The sequence below is a fragment of the Capsicum annuum genome, chromosome 10, assembly GCF_002878395.1.
Source record: "Capsicum annuum cultivar UCD-10X-F1 chromosome 10, UCD10Xv1.1, whole genome shotgun sequence".
NCBI lineage: Eukaryota > Viridiplantae > Streptophyta > Magnoliopsida > Solanales > Solanaceae > Capsicum > Capsicum annuum.
Window position 1 is genome coordinate 129,698,922 of NC_061120.1, and position 24,942 is coordinate 129,723,863.

Here is a 24,942-nt window from a genome sequence, read left to right on the forward strand (position 1 = left end):
GAGTTTGCGGGGTCTTACATATATCATATACAAATAACACACACAAATAGGATGTTAATATTCATGTACGATATCTCCACCTTTCTATGTATGGACTGATCATAAATTATCAAGGCCAATGAGTAAGCATATATAAGGGTACACTGGTTTCAACTAATATGCCACATATTAATCAAAACATGTTTCCAAGTGATCCAATGTTTTAACACCGAGGGCTAGTATTTGGATGACATTTATCTCGAGGACCCTAACTTATGATATTCCATCTAGTTATGCATTCATATGTATATATGGGCTATCGTAGTCCACTGCTTATTGTACTCAAGGAATCCACAATCTGACAATTGAAAGAGGAGTTTGGGAATTTTATCCATAATGGGAGTATTCTCAACCCCTCTTTTGCCAAGTCAAAATTTGTTATTCAAGGTTTGGTAAGACTGGCCTATTATTGATCATTTGTGGACTAGAGCATAGGGACTTATTTTATCTTCCACACGACTAAATTTAATCACAAAATAAACTTCATTGTAATAAAATATTTTGGAGCTTAATTGTAATATTACTGATTTGCTATGAATCTTCCAAAGGCTTCAATAGTTGGGGTATTTAAAACTACATACAAAATAAGAACTTTTCTCCTTTCTTCAATCTCTTTCTCAATCCCAGACTTTAGCAACTCAACCACAATATCACCATTTTGAAGGAGAAGTAATGTATGACAACTCTACACTTTTAATAGACAACTTAGTTCTTGCAAACAAGCTGATCCATCATTTGCCTCCTTTTTTATAGGGGTGGGGATGGGGGAGAGGGTTGATAATTAGTTTTATGGGGCACTTTAGAGTATACTGACGTGCACCAAAACAACGAGAGAGAAGAAAGCAAGGGAACAGTCTTACATTGCCATATTATTTGACTAGTGTAAAGTAGGCACACTTTATTGTTTTGATTGATTATTATCTATGAAGGGTCTAATGAGTACATTTTAAACTTGTATTAGGTGTTGAAATACAAATATCATATTAATTGAGGTATTTATATGTGAAGTGATGAAACATTCAGGGGGCTGTGATGTGTATGGGCAAATAACAATTTTGAATTTCTATTAATTTGGGGTAATTTGTTTTAGTGGGAGAAAGAAGTGGGCAGTGTGAAAGAGGGAACATGGAGGACGACGTTGAGATGGGAGCGGGGGAAAACGGCGGCGTGGTGGTTCTTCTCAATCCCTTCGTTTTTTCTTTAATTCTTCTTCTTATTCAGTTGTTTTCTTGTTTTGTGAAACCCTAATTAATGTACGTAAACAGGAATTGGATGACATGAAGAAGAGGTTAAAAGAGATGGAAGATGAAGCGGTTGCTCTCCGTGAAATGCAGGCCAAGTTCGAAAAAGAAATGGGTTCTGTTCAAGGTCTCCCTCTCTCTCTCTGCTTTAATTTCACTTATTACTGAAATCTTTCTCTCTTGATGCATAAAATACGTTTCTTTCATTTTTCCAGTAGATAACTTTAGAATGCTTTTATGGTAATGTATATCTGCGACGAGGTAGCTTATTTGATCTTATTACGTGATTCATGTCACCTATTTGAAGATGAGTATATAAATGAAATTACTTCCTCGTAAAACATTTGTATTATTACTGAAAAAGTTTTTCTTTTCCTTTATCCATAAAATAGATGCGTTATATGGCTATTTTTCATTTTTCAAGTCCCAATAATTTAGTTGTATAAATGATTTTGCCTCATATGTACTGGAAGAGGTAGCTAATTGATCTTATTACCTTATATCTTGTTGAGAATTACAATGAGGCAGGAAAACTAATTTTGAACCATTTTTTTTTACATAAAATGATGAGTGATCTGTCTTGGGCACTTGAAACTTTTGCATAAAGAGTGAACTACGAAAAGATAGTCTCTAGCTAGGCAGATTAGCTCGTCAGACAAAGGGCTTTTAAAACTGAGTCCAGTATAGCAAAGGGTGGAGTTTTTATAAATTAAGTTGGATGTGTTGATATAAGTGGTGTTCATAATCATGTTTTTTATTCTGTTTGCTGCATCGAAAAGCTGTATCAATAGTATACTTGGTAGGTCTTCATAAACTGCAACGGTATGACATGTGCTTCTTGCTTGGAAATAGTGTTTTGGAAAGGGGAGAAAAATGACAAGCCCCAATCCATGCTGTAAGAGAAGCACAATTCTAACAAAAACACCGAAATAAACCTTGCACAAAGACACTATATATATTAGCAAATGTTTCAATTTTAAAACTAAAAAGTATAGGATAAGCAAAAGCAAAATCAAAACCAAAATATAAATGGATCATATTATTCTTCTATAGGGGTATTAAGTTATTGAGTCACTCTATGAATATTTGGGAGAGAGTGGTCGAGGTGAGGCTGTGACGGATAGTGTCTATTTCGGAGAACCAGTTTGGATTTATGCCTGGCCGCTCGACGACGGAGGCAATTCACCTGGTACGGAGGCTGGTGGAACAGTATAGGGAAAGGAAGAAGGACCTGCACATGGTGTTTATCGACTTGGAGAAGGCATACGACAAAGTCCCTAGAGAGGTGCTTTGGAGATGCTTGTAGATGAGTGGAGTCCCGGTGGCATATATCAGAGCAATTAAGGACATGTATGATGGAGCTAAAACTCAGGTGAGGACGGCGGGAGGAGATTCAGAGCATTTCACTGTCTTGACAGGATTGCATCAGGGATCTACTCTTAGTCCCTTTTTGTTTGCTTTGGTGATGGATGTGTTGACGCGACGTATTCAAGGAGAGGTGCCTTGGTGTATGCTTTTTACAGATGATGTAGTTTTGATTGATGAGACGCGGGGGGGTGTGAATGATAAATTAGAGGTGTGCAGACAAACTCTTGAGTCTAAAGGGTTCAGGTTGAGTGGGAGCAAGACAGAGTATTTGGAATGCAAGTTTAATGACCTGAGGTTGGAGAATGAGGTGGTAGTGAAGTTGGAATCACAGGTGGTATGTAAGAGGGATAGTTTCAAGTATCTCAGGTCCGTGATTCAGGGTAACGGTGAGATTGACGAGGATGTCTCGCACCGTATTGGGGCGGGATGGATGAAGTGGAAGCTCGCTTCGGGGTGTTGTGTGATAAGAAGGTGCCGCCCAAGCTTAAAGGCAATTCTGCAGGGTGGCAGTCCGTCCGGCCATGTTGTATGGAGCGGAGTGTTGGCCAGTTAAGAACTCCCACATTCAAAAGATGAAGGTGGCGGAAATGCGGATGTTGTGTTGGATGTGTGGGCTGAATAGGGGGATAGAGTTTGGAATGAGACTATCAGGGAGAAGGTTGGTGTGACTCCAATGGAGAATAAGATGCGGGAAGTCCGATTGAGATGGTTTGGGCACGTGATGAGGAGGGGCATGGATGCCCTGATTCGTAGGTGTGAGAGGCTAGCTTTGGATGGTTTTAGGCGGGGTAGGGATAGCCCGATTGAGATGGTTTGGGCACGTGATGAGGAGGGGCATGGATGCCCCGATTCGTAGGTGTGAGAGGCTAGCTTTGGATGGTTTTAGGCGGGGTAGGAATAGCCTGAAGAAGTACTGAGGAGAGGTGATTAGGCGGGACATGGAGCAGTTACAGCTCACTGAGGACATGACCCTAGATAGGAAGATCTGGAGGACGCGAATTAGGGGCAGAAGGCTAGGGTCAGATTGGGTCGCTAGTGTAGGGAATTACTTGGTGGGGGTATTATTCTTGTTATGATACCTTGTTTCATGCTTTGTTACAAATCTGTTTACTTTTCTCCGTTTTCTATTACTTGTGGGTGTCGTATTTATGTTATGCCATCTTGTTCCATGCTTTACTATGTATTTGTGTAGTATTCCGTGTCTCTAGCCGGAGGTCTATTGGAAACAGCCTTTCTACTTCTTTAGAGGTAGAGGTATGGACTGAGTACATCTTACCCTCCCCAGACCCCACTATGTGGGAATACACTGGGTTTGTTGTTGTTGTTGTTGTATATTATTCTTCTACTTTAGTCACTGTTAAGAGAAAAAATCAGAAATTTATACAAAGAGCTGCCTATTGCCTATCACACTGTCTGTTGGAATTTAAAAAAAAATGAAGTGATTGCTAAAGAGAAAATAAGTTTGCCCTAGCAGAGGAAACAACAGAGGAGGTGAGGCTAGAAAAAACAAAGGAGTCAAGTGACCTCATATAGAGAGCCAGCGATGAAGAGAATGGAAGAAGAAGAAGAAGAAGAAGAAGGAACAAGGAAGAAGAAGGAAGAAAATCGGGTAATTGGAGAAGAAAGTCGCACCAAGCAGTCCAGTGTGCCAAGCAGGAAAAAAAATCTAGTTGTACTGGTCTGCTTTTTTTCTTCTAAAGAGAGTCCAGCTCTTTTAAATAAAAACAAAGCGTATGCTTCCAGCCTAACCATGCTTCTCGGTTATGCTTCCAGCCCAACCATGCTTCTCGGTTTCAATGGAGATGCACTTGCTTTTTCACTTTGGGTCACTTCAGCCTTAAAAAGCGACAGACCTTGCTCGCGTTCAATAGTGCTGGTCGGGAATATCTTGACCCTTTAAACTTGAATTGAACAAGTCTTAAATTGCGCTCTCTTCCTTTACTCATTGAAGTTTTAACCTACATTTTCAAAAGATAGCTCTGTTCTTTTTTTCTTTTTTGCTAATGTGTGGCTTATAGTCTTCCAGAGTTAATTTTGTTTGGATTTAAAAGGGATGTGCAATGATGTTTTAAATTCTTTTTGCATTTGCACGTAGTTGTGGGATGCTTATTTCTTAGGATGAAGAACGCATAAAATACTCATCATATCTGTTGCTCCGTTTATTGCATTTTGTTTATTTGTTCTCCCCAATTTAAGGCAGACCCTGCTGCTGCTGCTGCAAACCAGGCAAACAAGGAAGAAGTGGATTCTCGATCTGTCTTTGTTGGAAATGTGAGACTTCTTCCTTCCTCAAACTAATGATTTTTTCGTTGAGTATCATCTTGTATTAGCCTTTTCTACATAGCTGAACTGTTGTGGGATTACACTCTGTATTTTTTTTTCTTTTTCCCTTAAAATGGATGCTTATCCAAGTATTTGTTTTCTGGCTTCTATATAGTGGTATATGGAATCATAAGAGAGCCATTGCAATAGTGGGTCCAATACTCTCACTTTTCATGATATCTTCAACTGCCGTGTGTGCTCTATTTACAATTTAAAAATATCCCTTTTAATCAATCTTCCAAAATTTGCCCATGTATTTTGTTTGCATAAGCTATTTACCTTTCTTGACTGATATTTGCTTTGATCTGTATAATTATGTATAATTATGTATAATCTGTATAATTTTGTATAGTGTATGCCTATTGAAGAATTTGAAGGGCATATTGGAGGTAAAATATATCAAAAAGTAGAATCACAAAAAAGGAACAAAGTGCACACATAGTTTTTGATTCCTATTGGGATGAGTGGAGCTATCTATATGGTCTTAAGTGTTTGGGACCCAGTGCTTTCAAGGAGCAGAATTCTAGGAAGGGGGGGGGGGGGGGTTGAGCAGAATTCCATGAGACTTCAAATCTAAGGATGCAAGTCCTATGTAAAGAAAAGCATACGTGAATAAAAGCAAGAGAAAAAGAGGGTGAATGACATATTTTTGTAACGGAAAAAATCCTCGAGAGCTGATGATGCATGGTTTGAGACTTGCTGGATAGTGGACCTATTCCCCTGTATATGATTTTTTATTTGCAATTGATTCAACCTCATGATTAGCTCTAGCCCACACATTGTGTACTATACTCTTGCCCCTACATCAAAATCTTGGGGCATTAACATGTTTCTAGTCCTACTTCCCGTCTTATCTTCACATATTCATTAACTAATTTTCTATTTTTTTTGATAAATGTTGTGTTCGAGCTAGCTTGCACGCACCTTGACTAATTCTATGAGATATCTGCCTCCTATGTTGCTCAGATTCTTTAAAAATGTCGGCAGGTACTTGTTGGATCCTTCAAAAAGTGCATCTTTGAAGGATCCGTCATAGGTGCAACATAACCTGCTACCTCCTACTGCAACAGGTTAGGGTAGCTCTGTCCACCAAAGTTAGGACAAATGGGACGAAATCACCTAGTGTGTTTGTCTTTACTAGGATTTAAACCTAAGACCTCATGGTTCTTGTGAAAATATAGGAGAAAAATGTATTGAATTGTTGTATCTAAATTATTACATTAAGATACTATTTATAGGCTAGAATCTTTTTTCAATTAGGACACTGATATTATAACCCTTTTCCAAGTAGGTATCTATATAATATTCCTATTCCTACACCACGGCTTGGCTCAGCGGTAAGCTTGCTTACCGTGGTGTGCCAGGTCCTGGGTTCGAATCAGTCCTTCAGCGAAGCTGGGGTAAGGCTTCCTAGACATCCCTTCCCCGACACCCACGGAGTGGGTACGAACCGGGCCGACCCTTTTTACCCCTACTCATATTCTAAACATTCGCCTTCAAGCTGGTGCATATAAGTCATATTTACTGAGCTTGTTACAAATGTAATTAATACGAGGACTAGTGAGTGATTTGGTGAAAATATCTTCAAGCCGCTCACTAGATTTCACTAATTTGTAACAATATCTCTGGAAAGTATCTTCTCTCTCACAAAGCGACTATCAATCTCAATGTTCTTAGCCTTCTCATGAAATATCAGATTTGATGCAATATGAAGAGCTGCTTGGTTATCACACACAAGTTTCATTTCCTTGATTTTTCCAAATTTTAACTCTCTTAACAACTGTTTAATCCAAACTAACTGACCAGTGGCTACCACCATTACTTGATATTCTGTTTCTGCACTAGATCGAGTTAACACACTCTATTTTTGACTCTTCTAGGTCACCAAATTACCTCCTACGAAAGTACAATATCTGAATATAGAACGTCTATTACAAGGTGATCCTGTTAGACTCTAACAGCATTAGATAACATCTGTATGTTCAATGGTCTGCTTATGACCTCGATCCTCAAAGAGCTGACTAAATATATCACACAATGAGAACAACTGCATCCCAATAACTATCATAGGAGAATCTATAAACTGACTTACAACACTCACATGATAGGAAATGTTAGGTCTGGTTACTATGAGATAATTCAACTTACCACCTAGATGCTTATATCTTTCAGGATCGTTGAGTGACTCCTCCTATCCTGGCAAGAGTTTAGTATTCGAATCCATAGAAGTGTCAATAGGTTTACATCTTATCATTCTTGTCTCTTTGAGAATGTCTAAGGCTTACTTGCGTTGCGAAATAACAATGCCTGATTTGGACTGAGCAACTTTAATACCTAAAAAATGCAATGTTAAAAGAGGTGTTGCTTCAAACTAATGATACCATCTTGATCATTGCCAGTAACAACGATATCATCAATGTAAAACACCAAATAAATACATAGATTTGGAGCAGAATGTTGATAAAACATAGGCCAAACTTCTAAATTACTGTGCTGAACTTTCCAAACCAGGCTCGAGGAGATTGTTTTAGATCATAAAGTGATCGACGCAATCGACACCCCAGACTAGACTCCCTGAGCAACTAAACCAGGTAGTTGCTCCATATAAACTTCCTTCTAAAGGTTATCATGGAGAAAAACATTCTTAATATCCAATTGAAAAAGTGTCCCGTGTCCAACAATCATTGGATAGAAAAAGATGAACATATGCTATTTTAACCACGGGAGAGAAAGTATCACTATAATCAAACCCAAGTATCTGGGTGTACCCTTAGGCAACAAGGTGAGTTTTAAGTCTATCAATTTGACTGTCCGAACTAATTTTCACTGCATAAACCCAACGACAACCAATGTTGATTTACTTGAAGGGAGACGAATAAACTCCCATGAACCACTTATATGTAAAGTAGGCATTTCGTCATTCATAGTCCGTTGCCATCCTGGATGAGAAAGTGCTTCTTTTGTGGACTTAGGGATGGAGACATAGTACAAAGATTATATAAAGGCATAATGGGGTGATGATAAATGAAGATAACTTAAAAGGGTATAATGAGGTTAGTATTATGAGTGGACCATATACCTTTTCGAAGTACAATCGGAGGAGATAAGTCTGTAGTAGGTGTAGGGTCAGGTGCAGAATGGGAATTATCTAAGCCTGATGTTGTACATGGACGATGATGATAATTCCGGAGTGGTGGCACTGTATATGGAGTCTGTTGCTTGGACTCCTCAGAAATGTCATCAAGTACGTGTCGGATCCTTTAAAAGTAGTGTATATTTAGAGGATCCTACATAGGTATGACAACATTTTTAGAGAGTTCGAGCAACTTAGGATGAAGTTTAGAAGGTATTTTAAATTCCTCAAAAGTTAAGTGCAGGTAAGACCAGTGTTCAGAGATGCGACTGCATCATCGCATTATGAGCTGATGCGATGCGATGCGGCTCCCAGTGAGTCACATCTTTGATGCAGTTCAATCTGAGAATTGCGGGTGCATCAAGCCCTGTTGCGTGATGCGATGCGATGTGATTGCATTATGGATTTTTTTTATTTTTGGGCAATTGTTAATTAAAAAAAAGGGTTGGAAGTGATTTTTTTTAATGGGCAATTTTTAAATTAAAAAAAGGTTAGAAGTTTAAGAAAAGATCGATTAAAATTTTTAGGGTTTTTTGACTTTGTGTTCTCTCCTCTCCACTGAAGCTGCGCTGCAACAACTCTTTCTCCATTGAAGCTGTGACCAAGTACCAACTACCAACAAGTGAGTTTCTTCTTCTTCCTTCTTCTTTCTTCATCCTTTTTTTCCCCTTCCTCCTTTTTCTTCTTCTGCTCTGTTTTTTCCTTCTTCTGCTTCTTTTTTCTTCTTCTGCTCTGTTTTTTCCTTCTTCTCTTGCTTTTTTTTTCATACATTGATACCCTTTTTTTTTGAATTTTCAACCAATGCTCTGTTTTTTTTCTTTCACTAAAATTATATTTTTTCAACAGAGCTGCTTCTTATTCTTATACTCTGTTTTATTTTCTACAGTGATAGTCTTTCATCCGATGTCATCTGTTAGCTCTTCCACAAGTTACTGATCTTAATGATGATGAAATGGAGGAAGAAGCTGCCGATTTGTCACTTCCTTCAAAATCACAAAAACACTTACAAAATGCATCAGTTTATTCAAGTTATGGATCAATGGGTACAAAAGGTCCAATAGATATTTACTTTCCGTTAAAGCCAGGAAATGATTTTGGAAAAAGTTTTGCAGGCTATGGCCAAGGGAATTTTGAGGGATGGTGCTGTTGTAGCCTTTTCAAGGTGGTTGTATGATGCAAGGCTGCCATTTAATTGTGTTAATTATGACAATTTTGCAGACATGATCGAGGCCAAAAGACAATATGGTTCGGGGATGAAGCCACCCACTTGCATTCCATGTGGCTGACACAAAATTGTGGAGGAGCATCGAGTGGAATGGAACAAGTTCGGATGTTCCATTATGATGGATAAGTGGACGGCGGGAACTGAAAAATGATCATAAATGTGTTTGTCAATTCTCTGAGAGGAAGCTTGTTTCTTGAGTCAATTGATGCCAGCGACTCGTCCACTGATTTCATCAAAATGTTCTCTTCGTTTAAGAGTACCATAGAGAAGATTGGACTAGAGAACGTTGTTCAAGTGGTTGCAGATAATGCATCTAAAAATGTTAAGGCAGGTTCTATGATAATGGGAGTGTTCCCTCACATATATTGGACTCCATGTGCAGCCCATTGTGTGAATTTGATATTCGGAGATATTTTCAAATAAAGGCCTTTTGAAGGTGTTTTCACCAAGGCAGGTAATGTACATTCTTACATTGTTCAAAGGCCTTTGTTGTTGAATATGATAGAAGATTTACTAATCAATGAAACTTGGTGAAACTTGGCAAAACTAGATTTGCTACTGCTTTCTTGACCTTACAGACATTGTTCAAGCAAAAGTCAAATTTGAGAAGCATGTTCGTTTCAGAAGAATGAAATAAAAGTAAGTTTGCAAAAGAAGTGTAAGTTTGCAAAAAAAGTGTTGGAATAATGCTTTCATTCCACTTTTGGAATAATGTTGCTTATGCTCTTAAAATATGTGGCCCTTTGGTTACAGTTCTTTGTTTGGTAGATGGTGAGGGAAAACCATCAATGGGTTACATTTATGAAGCAATGAGTAAGGCGAAGGAGGCTATTAAAAGTTTTTTCACTGAGGAGCATAAATATGCAAAGATTTTTGAGATTATTGATAAAAGGTGGAGTGATCAACTCCACAGATCGTTGCATGCAGTTGGCAATATCTTGAATCCATCACTTTATTATAATCATGAGGATGATTTACTGAATAAGACTTTGATGATGGGATTTCATACTTGCATTGCGAAAGTTGTTGATGAAGATATGCAAGATAATTAGTTCTTATCAAAATGCCGAGGGACTTTTTGGTATAGCAACTGCCATAAGACAAAAAGAGACAAGAAGTCATGAGGTGAATGACTCTTATGTAGTTATATTTCCATTAAATTAACACTTTTAAATTTTTTCTTTATGGTTGCTAATTTTGAATAATTACTTTACTTTAATAGTTGAATGGTAGAGGCTTTATGGTTCAAAAACTCCAGAGTTACAAAAGTTCGCCATCAAAATTTTGGGTCTAACTTATAGCGCATGTGGGTGTGAAAGAAATTGGAGCATGTTCGAACACGTAAGAGTTAAAGAAAAACTTTAATATATTGAGATAAGTATATTATATATCAAATGTCTTGACTTTTGATTTGCTAATATTTATTTGCAGATCCATACGAAAAAGAGGAATAGACTTAACTCTAAAGCGCCTCAGTACCTTGGTGTTCATAAAGTACAATAAAACTTTGAGGCGTCGTTACAACGTTTGCAATGGATTTGATCCAATTAGCTTGGACAACATTGGTGATGCCAATGAATGGCTAACTGGAATTGAGAATGTTGAAGATTAATTAGTTTTTGATGGAGATACTAATTTCACTTAGGGTGTTGTTGCCGAGGCAAGTGGAGTTGATGAGTGTCGTTATGGTTTAAGGGGTAGTACTTCAAGCTCATACAATAAGGGAAAAGAAGTTGCTACTTCAACAGGAGATGAGGAAGATGAGGAAGTTGAAGATGATGAGCATTATGTTGATACTCAAGGAATAAAAGAATTGGACAATCTTAATGAACTAGAAGAGCTTTAGATTGAACCATTATTAATTTAGATTTGATTTTTCTTTTTTTGGGGTTTGTTTTGCTTTGTTGAACTAATTTGTTAGTGTTTCATTACAACTTTTGCTTAAAATATATTGTCTTTATTGTTAATTATATAGTTGTTGTGGTCTTTTTGGTTAATTATAGTTGTTAATTATATTGTCTTTGTTGTTAATTATATAGTTGTTTCATTATAACTTACTATTTGAATGCTTTATAGGTATTTTTTAAAATAAATTGCGCTTCACTTTAATGATGCGGTCATATCGCATAATGCGTGATGCAAAGCCTTGTTGCTTTTTTCTGCATCACGCTTCCCTGAACACTGGGTAAGACTAGTGTCACTATGGATGGAGATGTCGAAGTAGTTGTAAAAAATTTCAAAATTCGATGTAGGTAGGACCTTACATGTTAGGATGATCAAGATAAGAAGAAGATGTAAAGGTTGAGACTCAAAGAATGTGACATCTGCTAACATAAGGCATCGATGAAAATTAGGTGAGTAGCAACGATATCCTTTTTTGTACTCGAGAATAACCAAGAAAGACACATTTGAGAGCACGAGGGGTTAATTTATCTTTTTCTGGGGTGAAGTTATGAACAAAACATGTACTCCCACAGACACGAAGAGAAGAGAGTAGAGAGGGGACTGGGGAAATAATACTGAATAAGGAATTTGATTTTAACAAAAGATGAGGGCATCACTTAATTAAATAACAAGGTGTGATAACTGCATCTCTCCAAAAACGCAATAGAGCATGGGATTGAATGAGCAGAGTGCTAGCAGTCTCCATGAGGTGCCTATTCTTCCTCTCTGCTACTCCATTTTGTTGAGGGTTATATGAACAAGAAGTCTGATAAATAATTCCTTGATGAGTCATGAATTTTTGAAATTAGGAGGACATATTCTAAGTTGTTATCGTTATGAAAGGGACAAATAGAGACATTGAATTGATTCTGTATTTTAGCACAATAACTCTTGAATATAGGAAAAAATTCAGAGCGATCTTTCATTAAGAAAATCCAAGTACTTCTTGAATAATCATCATTGAAGCTAACAAAATAACGAAACCCTGAGGTTGAACTGATTTTACTAGGACCCTTTATATCAGAGTACAACAACAACATACCCAGTGTATTTCCACAAAGTGGGGACCCCAAATATCAAAGTGAACTAAGGAAAAGATAGCCTCTACACGATTCACAAGGTTGTTCGTGTGTGTTTTCGAAGTTGGCACGACTCACAATCTAATGTGTATAGACTATACAAATTAGATACCATCTTTTGTAGTTTGAACAAACTAAGATGTCCTAAACATTTGTGAATTATGTCTGGAGTATGAAATGATACAAACTACGGAAAGAATCACAAAGTACAGAAATAAAAAATAATAAAGAAAACGATAAATAAATAGATTTAAGAAGAGGAAATGTAAGCAAACCAAAGTTTTATTAAACGAATGACCCTCAAACATTAAACCTATGACAAACACCTAACTCGTACGATGACCTCGAGTGAAATTAATCCACTCACAATCAACGTTTCACAAAATTCAACAAAGCTCCCAACAATCTCAAAAGCACTCGCAAGTGTTTCTTTCATCAAAGATCATCTAAGGAAGAGAAAAAGGGAAATCCTGGCTATTTATAGTCATGGGCTATTTTACAAAATGAGCCCAAAAATGACCCTAGGTGCAAAATGGCCCAAAAATAATGCTAAATGCAAAATGGGCCCAAAAGTGACCCTGAATGCCAAATGCCCAAAAGGGTGATACTCCACCTTCGCCAATTCTTATCATGGTGGATCGCAAAACTCCTCTTCATCTCTAAAGCGTCGCCAATTACCTTGAGTGAGAATCTTTGGAGTAATCCGGCTTGTATAATCCTCTACTTCTTGAAGAGAATTTGTCCTCAAATTCAAGAGATCATCATTTGCAAGATCAAAATTCTCGAGGGAGTCCTTGGAATTGGAAGGATTCATAACTTGCTTAACCAGGTAAAATGGAATGCTAACCTCTTTTTTTTTTAGGCAAAACCTCTTCGAATGACACTTTGTTGCAAGCATATTTGGTGGATAATGACCTCCATGAAGAATCCCATGCATTCTCTTAGCCGATTCCCACCAAGTCAATACATATCCTTCAAATTGAGCAACGACATAGTTCGTCTTCTTAGCATTGGGCTAATTATTAGCTTGGAAGATCTTATCACATTGCGACTCCCATTCTAGATATCCTTCGGGATCACTACCTCCTTGAAAACTAGGAAAGGTGACCTTGGTAGAATTGAGGCCCTTGTCGCGACCTTTATATTCGCCTTGATTCCTTGGGCCATTTCCTTATGCACCATACCCATAACCTCCTTCTACGAGTCCCACAAACTCTCATTGAACTCCTATGGCTTGGTTGGGTGGCATTTGGTTAAGTGGAGCTTGGTAGGGTGGATTTGGATTTTGTGGCCTTTGATAGGGTAGGATTTGGCCATATGGTACTTGACAGGGTAAGTAATAGGGTGTATAGAGACCTTGTAGGGTTAAACCTTGGGGCATTTGGTAGATTGGTGCATAGTTTTGTGGAGTTTGAAAGGGTGGATTGAGAATAGATAGGGCTTGAGATGGTGGGTTTTGGGGCATTTGTTAGGGTGGGTTAAATGTAGTGGTCGTGCTACACTCGGCGGAGTTTGATTAGCAGTACTAGTAGGTAAGGGAACATTTCCTTGTGGGGGAGGATAGAGCATGTGGTGTAGAGTTCTAGGAGAGATGTGGCGGAAGTTTCTTAGGCGTGTCCACTTGAAGATGCTTGGAGGTTGTTTTGAGGAGTAGCATTTGAAGAGTTGAGGTGCCCTTCCACATTTATCATCCTTCCATCCATATCCATCATCCTTCCATCTATGTTCGATACCCTCTCCTCCATGCCCGGCGTTCTTTCATTCATCACATCCATACCTTGTCACAATCTCATGATGGCCTCTAATATGGTATCAAATTGGTCCCACTCGAGATAGGTTGAATTTCATCTCCCGATGCCATGGTACCTATCAACAAGACACATAACACTAACAAACAAGGTTAACGTTAGTGAAATCAAAACTCACAACCACTAGTGTTTTTGCACTTTAATTGTCTTGAACTTTGTTTGTTCCCGCTGGCATACGAAGTGTCTATTTGCTACTCGGCTAGAATGGATTCTTGTTAAGAGAAGGACGGGCGATTTGATTCAAACTTAAGGACTTGAATCAAAGAAGTTAACTAAGAAATGAAAGATAAAAGCACACAAAGAAAGGGCAATAAACAAAGAACTCAAAGACTAATCAATCAACTAAGTAGACCAGTTACTAGTTGTTAATTAGTTTAGGAATCAAGAAATGAAAACTAAGATGTTGAAACCTGAGCAAAGTTGGATTTGGAACTGCTGAGATGAGATGCGCTGAGGTGAGGTGTGGATGCATGTCACGACATGCCCACGCTTGTGGGGTTTGCATGTCCTAGATAAAATGTCTATTGTTAACCTGCATTGGTCATCTGCGGCCGCAGGTGGGCACTTGCGCATGCAGATGGGGTGCAGATGCCTCCAGACAGACAACTGGAGCCTCCGAAATTTAAGTTTCTTGTGGGCCCTCTTGTACTCTTTCATATAGTACCTTCTCTTTTTGGAATATTCCTTTGCTACTAACGCTTATCTTTACTCCCTTTGCCCCTTTATTGGGTCAAACAACACTTTCTGATGAATCTTGAAGATTTTACTGTCCTCAAGAGTACCAAGAAAAATATGAAGATCCAAAATATTCACCACTCTCTCATTTTAGCTCCAAACACGAAATTCGAAATCGAAGCTCCCCACACTATGGACAACAAACCCCAATAACTTTGGAGCCTCAGTTTCAACCCAATAATTTCAGATTTAAGAACCCGCTTTCATGTTTCTTCAAACTTCAAACTCAGAAATGTGGGTCCTTCCATACTACAATCAAGTTCAAATCTCGGCTATAAACTTAAATAGTACTAGAGAACACGATTCTAGGACTAGAAACTCAAGAAAGCACAAAAATCAAAATTTGAAAAATTCCTTAAAGCGTTTTTTTGTTGCAGCAATCCTAAGACTAGAATCGTTAGAACAATCCTAAGCTCGACTCTGATACCAAAATGATACGATACGGTTAGAGTATGAGTAGGGATAGAAATAGTATACAAAATCTTATTTGGAAAAGGATAGTAATGTAGTGTCTATAAATAGGATCGCAATGTAATAATTTAGATACATAATTCAGTAATATTTTTCTCCATTATTTCTCACATGGTATCAGAACAGGTTTGGTGAGAAACTTATTGAGAAGAAAACTCAATAAGACAAGACAGTCCCTGTGCTTTGATTTCTGGCGACTGCTAAGTCTAATTTGAGCCCTCGCCTGTTTTATAAGTGTTGTGCGTGAAAACCAACACTACCACGAGGTGCGAAACACTCAGGTAAGCAAACCCCAATGACCGAATCTCATCTCCGGCAAGCCACGCGCCGCCGGAAGTTTCAGATCTGCACATCATGCGCATCACGTGCTGATGCGTGCTATATATTCCGGCTAGATTTCTTTTTCAGTGAGGTTGCCTCTTCATTCCAAGGCTGTACCGATAGCTATTTCTTGATTCCGGCAATCAAATTCAATATTTTCCGACGACTAAACAGTTTTTCGGTGACTGACCCAATTTTTTCGTGACGGACTTTTTTGCTCAATTTAATCCTATGATTAAATCTGAATCCTTAATGATGATATCAGAAAATCAAACATCACAGTTCATGAAGAATCAACGAGGGGAGGTCGATTTGGAAGATCTTGACCTACGTGTAGTTATTGTAAATGGCTTGGGCATACTTGTGATGTATGCTATTCTCGACCTAAGTGTAGTTATTGTAATAAGCTTAGACATACTCGTGGAATATGCTATTGTTTGCATGGTCTACCACCTAAAAATGTCCATGTTGCTCAGTCTGACACCACAGGTGATCAACAATTGAATTGATCTGACCAGTTGTATCTTCAGTATCGGGTAAGGGTGGCAATAGAATCAGAATTTTTCGTTCCGATCCGGTTATGCCGGTTCCGATAACGTCCCAGTACCAGTTGCAACTGGTATCCAATGGTTCGGAATCCGATACTGGTGCGGATCGTGACTTTTTTCGATAGTTTCTGTTTTGGTTTACCGGATCCGGTCTGCGCCGGAATTAACGTCTGATTTTTTTTTTCTAAAACTTAATATAGATATAATTTAACTTATTAAACTTATTAAAAATATTATATTAACTTAAACTTAAAAAAATATATTTTTTAAGTTTAAGATATATTAAAAAATGTTATATAATTTAAATTTAAAAAAAAGTGAAGTTCGTCTTTCCGGTCCGACCCGGTTCCACATCGGTAACCAACGGACTGGTGCGGAACAACTAAAAAACCTGGTATTCGGGTTCCGGTAGTACTAGTTCCGGCAAAAAACTCTGGTAAGGCTGTGTCGGTACCAGTACTATTTCCGGTTAAACCGGTTCGACGGTACCAGTTCCAGTCCGTTGCCAATCTTAGTATCGGGCAAGTAAGCATACATATCTATCAATAGTCTCAACTGCACAATCTCTCACCTTTGGATCATGGGTTGTGGACTCAGGTGCTTCTGATCATATTTCTGGCAAAAAGTCACTTCTGTCTGATATTATTTATTCATAATCTCTTCTAGCTATTACTTTAGCCAATGGGATTCGAACAAAACCAGAAGGAGTTGGACAAGCCAAATTCTTATCTTCTGTCACTCTAAACTATGTTCTTTATTGTCCCTGGTTGTCCTTTTAATCTTGCATTTGTTAGTCGTGTGACACGTGCCCTTAATTGTAATGTAACTTTTTTTGATAATTCTTTTCTAATGCAGGACCGCTGTACGGGACAGACAATTGGCGTAAGACATGAATCACAAGGCCTTTACCATCCTACCTCTTCAAATTCCTTCACATCATGCTCCGTTACAGACCCTCCAGACCTTATTCGTAAACATTTAGGACATCCGAGTCTATCCAAGCTATAGAAGATGATGCCTAGTTTTGTCTAGTTTATCCACATTAGATTGTGAATCGTGTCAACTTGGGAAACACACTCGTGCTACATTTGCACGCAGTATTGAGAGTGCTTCAGAGTCTATTTTCTCATTAGTTCATTTTGATAATTGGGTTTCTAGTAGAGTCAGTTCACCCTTAGGATTTTGTTACTTTGTTAGTTTCATTGATGATTTTTCACGATGCACTTGGGTTTTCCTAATGAAAGAGTGTTTTGAGTTATTTTCTATATTCAAAAGTTTATGCTGAAATACAAAATAATTTGCTGTCTTTATTCGTACTTTTCGTAGTGATAATGCCTTAGAATACGCATTCTCTCTGTTTCAATGAATTATTCACCAGACATCATTTCCATACATCCTCAGTAAAACGGTATATAGCAGAAAGGAAAAATAGGCATCTCATTGAAATTGTTCGCACTCTTCTCATTGAATCCCGTGTTCCATTGCGTTTTTTAGGCGATGCAGTCCTCGTATCTTGCTATCTCATTAATAGAATGCCACTATCGTCAATTTAGAATCAGGTTCCCTATCCATACTATTTCCTCAGTCACATCTCTACTCTATCCCCGCTCGTGTTTTTAGGAGCACGTGTTTTGTTCAAAACTTAGTCCCAGAAAAAGATAAATCAGCCCTTCTTACTCTCAAATGTGTTTTCCTTGGTTACTTTCGAGTTCAAAAAGGATATTGATGCTATTCACCTGATCTGGGTCGCTACCTTATGTCCGCTGATGTGACATTCTTTGAATCTAAACCTTACTATAACATCTTCGGATTATCTTGATATCTCTGAAGTCTTAGCCATACCTCCAGTCTACCTACACCAACCTTTGAGGAATCTACCGTTACTTCTACATCTCCAGCTGCAATGCCACCACTTTTGACTTATCATCGCCGCCCACATCCATCATTAGTTCTAGATGATTCATGTCATGTGCCTGAAGCTTTCTCTACTGCGGGCTTGCCTCCTCTTAGCCAATTAGTTGCACTTCAAAAAGGTATAAGATCCACTCGTAATGCTAACCCACATTATACTATTTTGAGTTATCATCGTTTATCATCACCTCATTATGCTTGTGTATCATCTTTGTCCTCTATTTCCATCCCTAAGACTACAGGTAAAACACTTTCCTATTCAGGTTGGAAACATGCTATGATTAATGAGATGTCTGCTTTACATACGAGTGGTACTTGGGAGTTTTTTCCCTGATTTACTGCTCGTTGTCGTTGGGTTTATGTAGTCAAAGTTGGTCTAGATGGTCAGGTTGATCGACTTAAAGCTCGCCTGGTTGCCAAAGGATCTACACAAATATTTGGGCTTGATTATAATGATATTTTCTCTCTCGTGGCTAAAATAACACTTGTCCGTCTTTTTCTATTTATGACTGTCGTTCGTCATTGGCCCCTTTATCAGTTGGACATTAAGAATGTTTTTCTGCATGGTGAGCTTGAGGAGGAAGTCTATGGAGAAACCCCTTGGTTTTGTTGCTCAGGAAGAGTCTAGTAGCCTTGTATGTCGATTGCGCAGGTCACTCTATGGTTTGAAATAGTCCCCTCGAGCCTGGTTCGGGAAGTTTAGCACAGTAATTCAGGAGTTTGGCATGATTCGTAGTGAAGCTGATCATTCAGTATTTTATCGCCAGTCTAAACCAAATTTGTGTATTTATTTAGTCATTTATGTTGACGATATCGTATCACCGACAATGATTTAGATGGTATCACTAATTTGAAGCAAAATCTCTTTCAACATTTCCAGACCAAATACCTCAACAAACCGAAATACTACTTTCTAGGTATTGAGGTTGCTCAGTCCACATCATAGTTATTTCTCATCGTAAGTATGACTTAAACATTCTTGAGGAGACAGGAATGATGGGATAGTAGACTCATTGACACTTCTATGGATCCAAATGCTAAACTTTTAACAGGGCAGAGGGAGCCACTCAGTGATCTTGGAAGGTATAAACGGTTGGTTAGAAAGTTGACTTATCTCACAGTGACTAGTCCTGACATCTCTTTTCTTGTGAGATTTGTAAATCAATTTACGACTTCCCCATGTGATATTCATTGGGACACAGTTCGTGTTTTTCAATATATAAAGTCATCTCCAGGTAAAGAACTACTCTTCGAGGATCGAGGCCATGAGCATATCATTGGATATACAAATGTTGATTGGGCAGGACCACCCTCTGATAGATGTTCTACGTCCGGATATTGTGTTTTAGTAGGAGGTAATTTGGTGTCCTGGAAGAGTGTGAAACAGAGTGTGGTTGCTCGATCTAGTGCGGAAGCAGAATATCGAGCAATGGCTGCAACAACTTGTTAGCTAGTTTGGATTAAACAGTTGCTAAGAGAACTAAAATTTGGAGAAACCAGTAAGATGGAACTTGTGTTGTAATCAAGCAGCCCTTCATATTGCATCTAATCCAGTGTTCCATGAGAGAACTAAGCATATAGAGATCGATTGTCACTTTGTTAGTGAAAAGATACTCTACGGAGATATTATTACAAAATTTGTGATGTCAAGTGATCAACTTGCAGACATCTTCACCAAGTCACTCACTAGTTCTCGTATTAATTACATTTGTAACAAGCTAGGTACATATAACTTGTATGAACCAACTTAAGAGGGAGAGTGTTAGAACATGAGTAGGAGTAGGAATAGTATAAAAAATCCTACTTAGAAAAGTATAATAATGTAGTGTCTATAAATAGGATCTCAATGTAATAATTTAGATACATAATTCAATAGTATTTTTCTTCACTATTTCTCACATGTTAAGTATCCTACATCGGAAAAGGGATGAGTAATTGGTCTCCTTATATGAACTTGGACAATCCTTCCCTCATGAGCTAGCTTTTGAGGTTGAGTTAGACCCAAGATCCATTCTTTATCATGGTATCCGAGCCAGGTCCATCCCAAATCATTGTTCACCGATGTTGGGCCCTATATTATACTGTCCACGCTCCAATTAACGAGGTCCGGACGTGCGGGGGAGTGTTAAGTATCCCATGTCGGAAAAGAAATGAGTAATTTGTCTGCTTATATGGACTTAGGCAATCCTCCCCTCATGAGCTAGCTTTTGAGGTTGAGTTAAACCCAAGATCCATTCTTTACAGATACAAAATACAGAAACAAACTCAAAGTACGGAACTTGAAAGATAATATAGGAAAGGATAAATAGATAGACACTAGGAGAGGAAATATAAGCAAACCAAAGGTATATTAAACCAATGACCCTCAAACATTATACCTATGACAAACACTGGGTGAGATTTATTCACTCACGGCCAACGTTTCACAAAGTTCAACAAAGCTCCCAACAAGCTCAAAAACGCTTGCGAGTGTATCATTCATCAAAAATCATCTAAGAAAAAAGAAAATCCTAGCTATTTATAGTCATGGGCTATTTATTACAAAATATGCTCAAAAGTGAGCCTAATGCAAAATGGGCGCAAAGTGACCCTAAATGCCAAATGCCTAAAAGGGCAATACTCCACCATCCCCAATTCTCATCATTCTCATCATGCTGGATCGCAAAACTCCTTTGTCTCTAAAGCGTTGTCAATTACCTTGGGTGAGAATCTTTGGAGTAATCCGACTTGTATCAAAGAATCTGTAATTGGACATGCTATGGAGGAGTAAAGGAGAGATAAGGTAGTAAAGGTATTGTGATTCATATCCTATACCAATTGTTTGTTCCGTACTACGGTCATGCATGATAAATGAGTCCTCAAGAAATAGTATGCCACAATTTAGGGCAGGAGTCAAACGACTGACCGATGCAAGATTAAAAAGACAATCAGGGACATAAAGAACATAATTTAAAGTGACAGAGGATAGAGGAGTAGCTTCTCCAACACCTTTTGCGTTGGTTTGCTAAAGTGATAATTGAAAGAGATTGTGAATAAATAATATTTGATAGAAGTGATTTATCAGTAGGAATATGAGCAGAAGCGCCAGAGTCCACAATCCATGATCCAATGATAGAAGATTGTGCAATTGAGGCTACTGTTAGAGATATTTGCTTTCTTGCTTGATACTGAAGATACTCATTATATTCTTTTTCAGTTAAATATACCCGTTGATTACCTGTGGTGTTAGATTGTACAACATGAACATTTTTAGGTGGTCAATTATGCAAAGAATAACATATTCCACTAGTATGTCCAAGCCTATTACAATAACTACATTTAGGTCGAAAATAGCATACGTCACGAGTATGTTCAAGCCTTTTACAATAACTACATCTAGGTTGAGATCTTCCAAAACAACCTCCCCTTGTGGATTCTTCATGGACTGGGATGTTTGATTTTCTGATCTTCTCATTAAGGGTTCATATTTAATTGTAGGACTAAACGGAGCAAAGATTTTGGAAATATATTGCCGGAATCTGAAATAAAAGGGGTCAGTCATCGCAAAATAAGATTTGATTGCTGAAAACTGGTTGGAATTAAGAAATAACTATATGGACAACCTCGGAATAAAGAGGCGACCTTACTAGAAAAAGAATCTCAACGAAAAGTGGCCAGAAATAGCTGGAAGCACCGGCGCGTTATGCGCATGGTGACACAAATTTGAGACTACTGCCGGCACGTGGCTCACCAGAATGGAGAGTGGCTCACTGGGGTTTGCTCGCCTTAGTGTTTTGCACCTCGTGGTAGTGTTGGTTTTCGCACAACACTTACAAAACAAATGAGGGCGCAAATTGGCCTTCACAGTCGCTGGAAAGTGACGCACTGTGACTGATTTTTTCTTCCCAGTAAGTCACCAAACTCGCTCTGATACAATGTGAGAAATATAGGAGAAAAATGTATTGAATTGTCTTGTTTGAATTATTACATTGAGACCCTATTTATGGATTCCTTTACCAACTAGTACAGTAACATTACAATCCTCTTTCAAGCAGGATTCTATGCAATATTCCAATTCTTACTCCTATTCAAACAGTTCTTAACCATTTCATTGGCCTGGCCACTTGGCCACACACCCTTGGGTGACATGAACTAAGTTTCTATTGGTATCACAAACTACTTTGACAAAAATAAAACTAATTTGGAGTCTAGGAATTCGATAAACCGACATCTTAAGGTTATAAGGAAAGAAATTGGTGGATGTGTGGCAAAGTCATATTGGTATAGCCTATAGGTGTTTTCTGGTTTAGTTTATAAAGGTTGTAGTCAACTATTGCGGTTGGATCAGTTATGTTCTTATTGAAAAGGATGGTCTGAAAAAAAGATGAAACAAGAAGAACGTGAAATGTATGACCATTTGATCAAAAGTTTGAATTGTTAGGAAGAGCATTTTTATTTACTTAATTATGTCTTCTACACGCCTCTTCACATGTGAACTTGATTCTTTTCATGGGTTAAATAAATACGTGGTAATCCTTTTGATAATAGGTGCAGTCAGAGTCAAACCCACGATTTCCGCCTGACTTCCACCTGCTCTGACACCATGTTTTGAAGTGTGGGGACCATCTCATCTTAAAGCTTTTAGGCGAGATGGTCTCACACTTCCACTTTCTTTTACAAAATCATCTTTTAGTTTTTAGATTTGTTAATTACAGTGTTAACTCTTTTCAGTTGATCAGGATTGGATTGTTTTGACTTACATTATAAACAACTCACAACTTAATTTAGAAAAAAAGAGGAAAAGAAACTTTTTTAGGTAAAGGAGAAAAAGAAATGTTTGTATAGCATGTGTATTTGGCCTTCTGTTGTACAAAATACATAAGAAAGAAAAAAAAATTTGTTAACATTTTGTGTGTCAACTTCAATTACAATAAACCAGATGAATATGGCATACTACATTTACAAGTATCATACATAGTGGAAAAATGATCCAATATAAACTGTGTAAGGATGTAGGTAAAAAGTAGTTTCTTTTACTTTTAAATGGAAAAGTTGTGGATTATTAGGTGTTTCCAATATATAACGACAACTAAGTACCTTGTGTACTAATTGCAACTAAGTGAGAGTGAAATGGTTTTGGTGGAATGCTTAATTCTTTTTCTTCCTATTAGATCGGTGAAAAAGGTGTAGGTCATTTTTGAATGACTAGTTATTTTTTCAATTTTGCTCTCGCTCTCTTGATCCCATTTCCCATAGCTGCATGTTTCAATTTATGCTTTTTTTCTAAATCTGAATCAGCACTAGATTAATTTTAAATTGCCTTCACTTATACTAGTTAGGAGTTAGAGCTTATATTATGATATTCTGTTTGGATTTTTCACTGCTGTGTCGACCTTTGATCCAGTCTGAGATTATCTCGTGCGTGGTTATTTGGGGCAAACTGTTTGAGGGGCTAAACTTGTTTTATAGGTGGATTATTCTTGCACTCCAGAGGAAGTGCAGCAACATTTTCAGGCATGTGGGACAGTAAATAGAGTTACAATCCGAACTAACAAGTTTGGGCAACCTAAAGGATATGCTTACGTTGAGTTTCTTGAACCAGAAGCTGTCCATGAAGCTCTTCTTCTGAATGAATCTGAACTTCATGGCCGCCAACTTAAGGTCAACCAGTTAGTCCCTAAATCCAGTTTGCTTATAAGGTCGTTATATTTGAATATAAAACCTTTCATGCCTGTCTTCATACCCTTTGCCATCTGTGATTGCAAATGTTGTGTAGGTATCAGCAAAGAGGACTAATGTTCCTGGTATGAAGCCGTACCGTGCTAGGCGGCCCAACCCGTATATGGGATTTCGAGGTCGGACACCATTCATGCCTGCTCCTTATTTTTTCCCTCCTTATGGATACGGGTAACGTTATTTGTTTTATATCATTACTTATAAACAAAGTTGTGTTTGCTACCCTTTCTGTATTTGATTAAATTTGTGACATGGCTTCATTTATTTATGCTGCAGAAAGGTTCCAAGGGCTAGGGCGCCGATGCGTTACAGCCCTTACTTCTGAGACTCTTTTCTTTGTCCCTTGACGTACATACCTCTGGATGGTGGGACATTTCATTAAAAACACTAGCTTCTTATCCCCTGTATGGCTAATTGCCTTAACAAATCTTATTAATTGCGTAATTGGGTTTTCAGGAGAGCTTTGTGGCAAATATTGTGATCATGAATCCTGTTGGTATTTATGTTTTTAGAGTTGTTGAAAACATATGCATGTGATCTTGAAAACGTGCATGTTTGGGAGTTCCACTGCCATCTTGCATTCAACTGCGGAAAAGAAAGAAAGAAAGTACCGTTTGAGCCATTGCTGCATGGTTGTGTAGAGTTTTTATTGGATTTTGTGGTGTGTAGGTTTTCTGCTCGTAACCAATGTGGTGAAGGAAGACTTCTTTTTGTCCCTCCAAAAGGGAGGCTCTCTGATGAAGGATAGTACACTTGGTTTAATGAGTTTAGGGATGCCCATGGGGCTGGGCTGGGCGGGTTTTAGCACTATGCGAGGTGGGGGTTCGTTCAACTAATTTTTTTCAAAGTTGATACAGGTTGGGTTGGGTTGCGGGTATAAACACACGCAAAAAAAATTCCTAACGCAGCTTCCTTGGACATAGAAAGACGTCAAAAATTAGATCCAAATTATTTTTGTGGTTAGTTCTTAAAAATAGTGTAATATGTAGATTACATGTAGTGGTCAAGTCAAGTTGAAGAACAGTATTACCAATGAATATCGAACTAGCAGCAATACTTTTTTTTAGAACTTGTGGGAATAG

At 38.1% G+C, this 24,942-nt stretch overlaps 1 protein-coding gene and 1 long non-coding RNA gene across 11 annotated transcripts; both read left to right on the forward strand.

Annotated features, from left to right (window-relative positions):
• Positions 1-668: 668 nt before the first annotated feature.
• On the forward strand, positions 669-24,427 carry LOC107852671 (polyadenylate-binding protein 2). Of its 7 annotated transcripts, none has more exons than XM_047398142.1 (7): positions 669-713; positions 1,130-1,209; positions 1,305-1,407; positions 4,849-4,919; positions 23,594-23,785; positions 23,901-24,031; positions 24,137-24,427. In XM_047398142.1, exons 2-7 carry the CDS (start codon positions 1,165-1,167, stop codon positions 24,183-24,185), a joined length of 591 nt encoding a protein of 196 aa, XP_047254098.1. In that variant the 5' UTR covers positions 669-713; positions 1,130-1,164; the 3' UTR covers positions 24,186-24,427. The 7 variants fall into 7 exon arrangements, with proteins under 7 accessions (XP_047254098.1, XP_047254097.1, XP_047254095.1 ...); XM_047398141.1 differs by having other exon boundaries at positions 690-708; XM_047398139.1 differs by having other exon boundaries at positions 691-708; positions 1,130-1,212.
• On the forward strand, positions 4,929-11,325 carry LOC107852672. Of its 4 annotated transcripts, none has more exons than XR_007045863.1 (4): positions 4,929-9,967; positions 10,082-10,453; positions 10,551-10,669; positions 10,760-11,325. It is a non-coding gene; the product is annotated as an uncharacterized LOC107852672 (long non-coding RNA). The 4 variants fall into 4 exon arrangements; XR_007045864.1 differs by having other exon boundaries at positions 4,929-9,782; positions 9,879-10,453; XR_007045862.1 differs by having other exon boundaries at positions 4,929-8,725; positions 8,990-10,453.
• Positions 24,428-24,942: the final 515 nt, after the last annotated feature.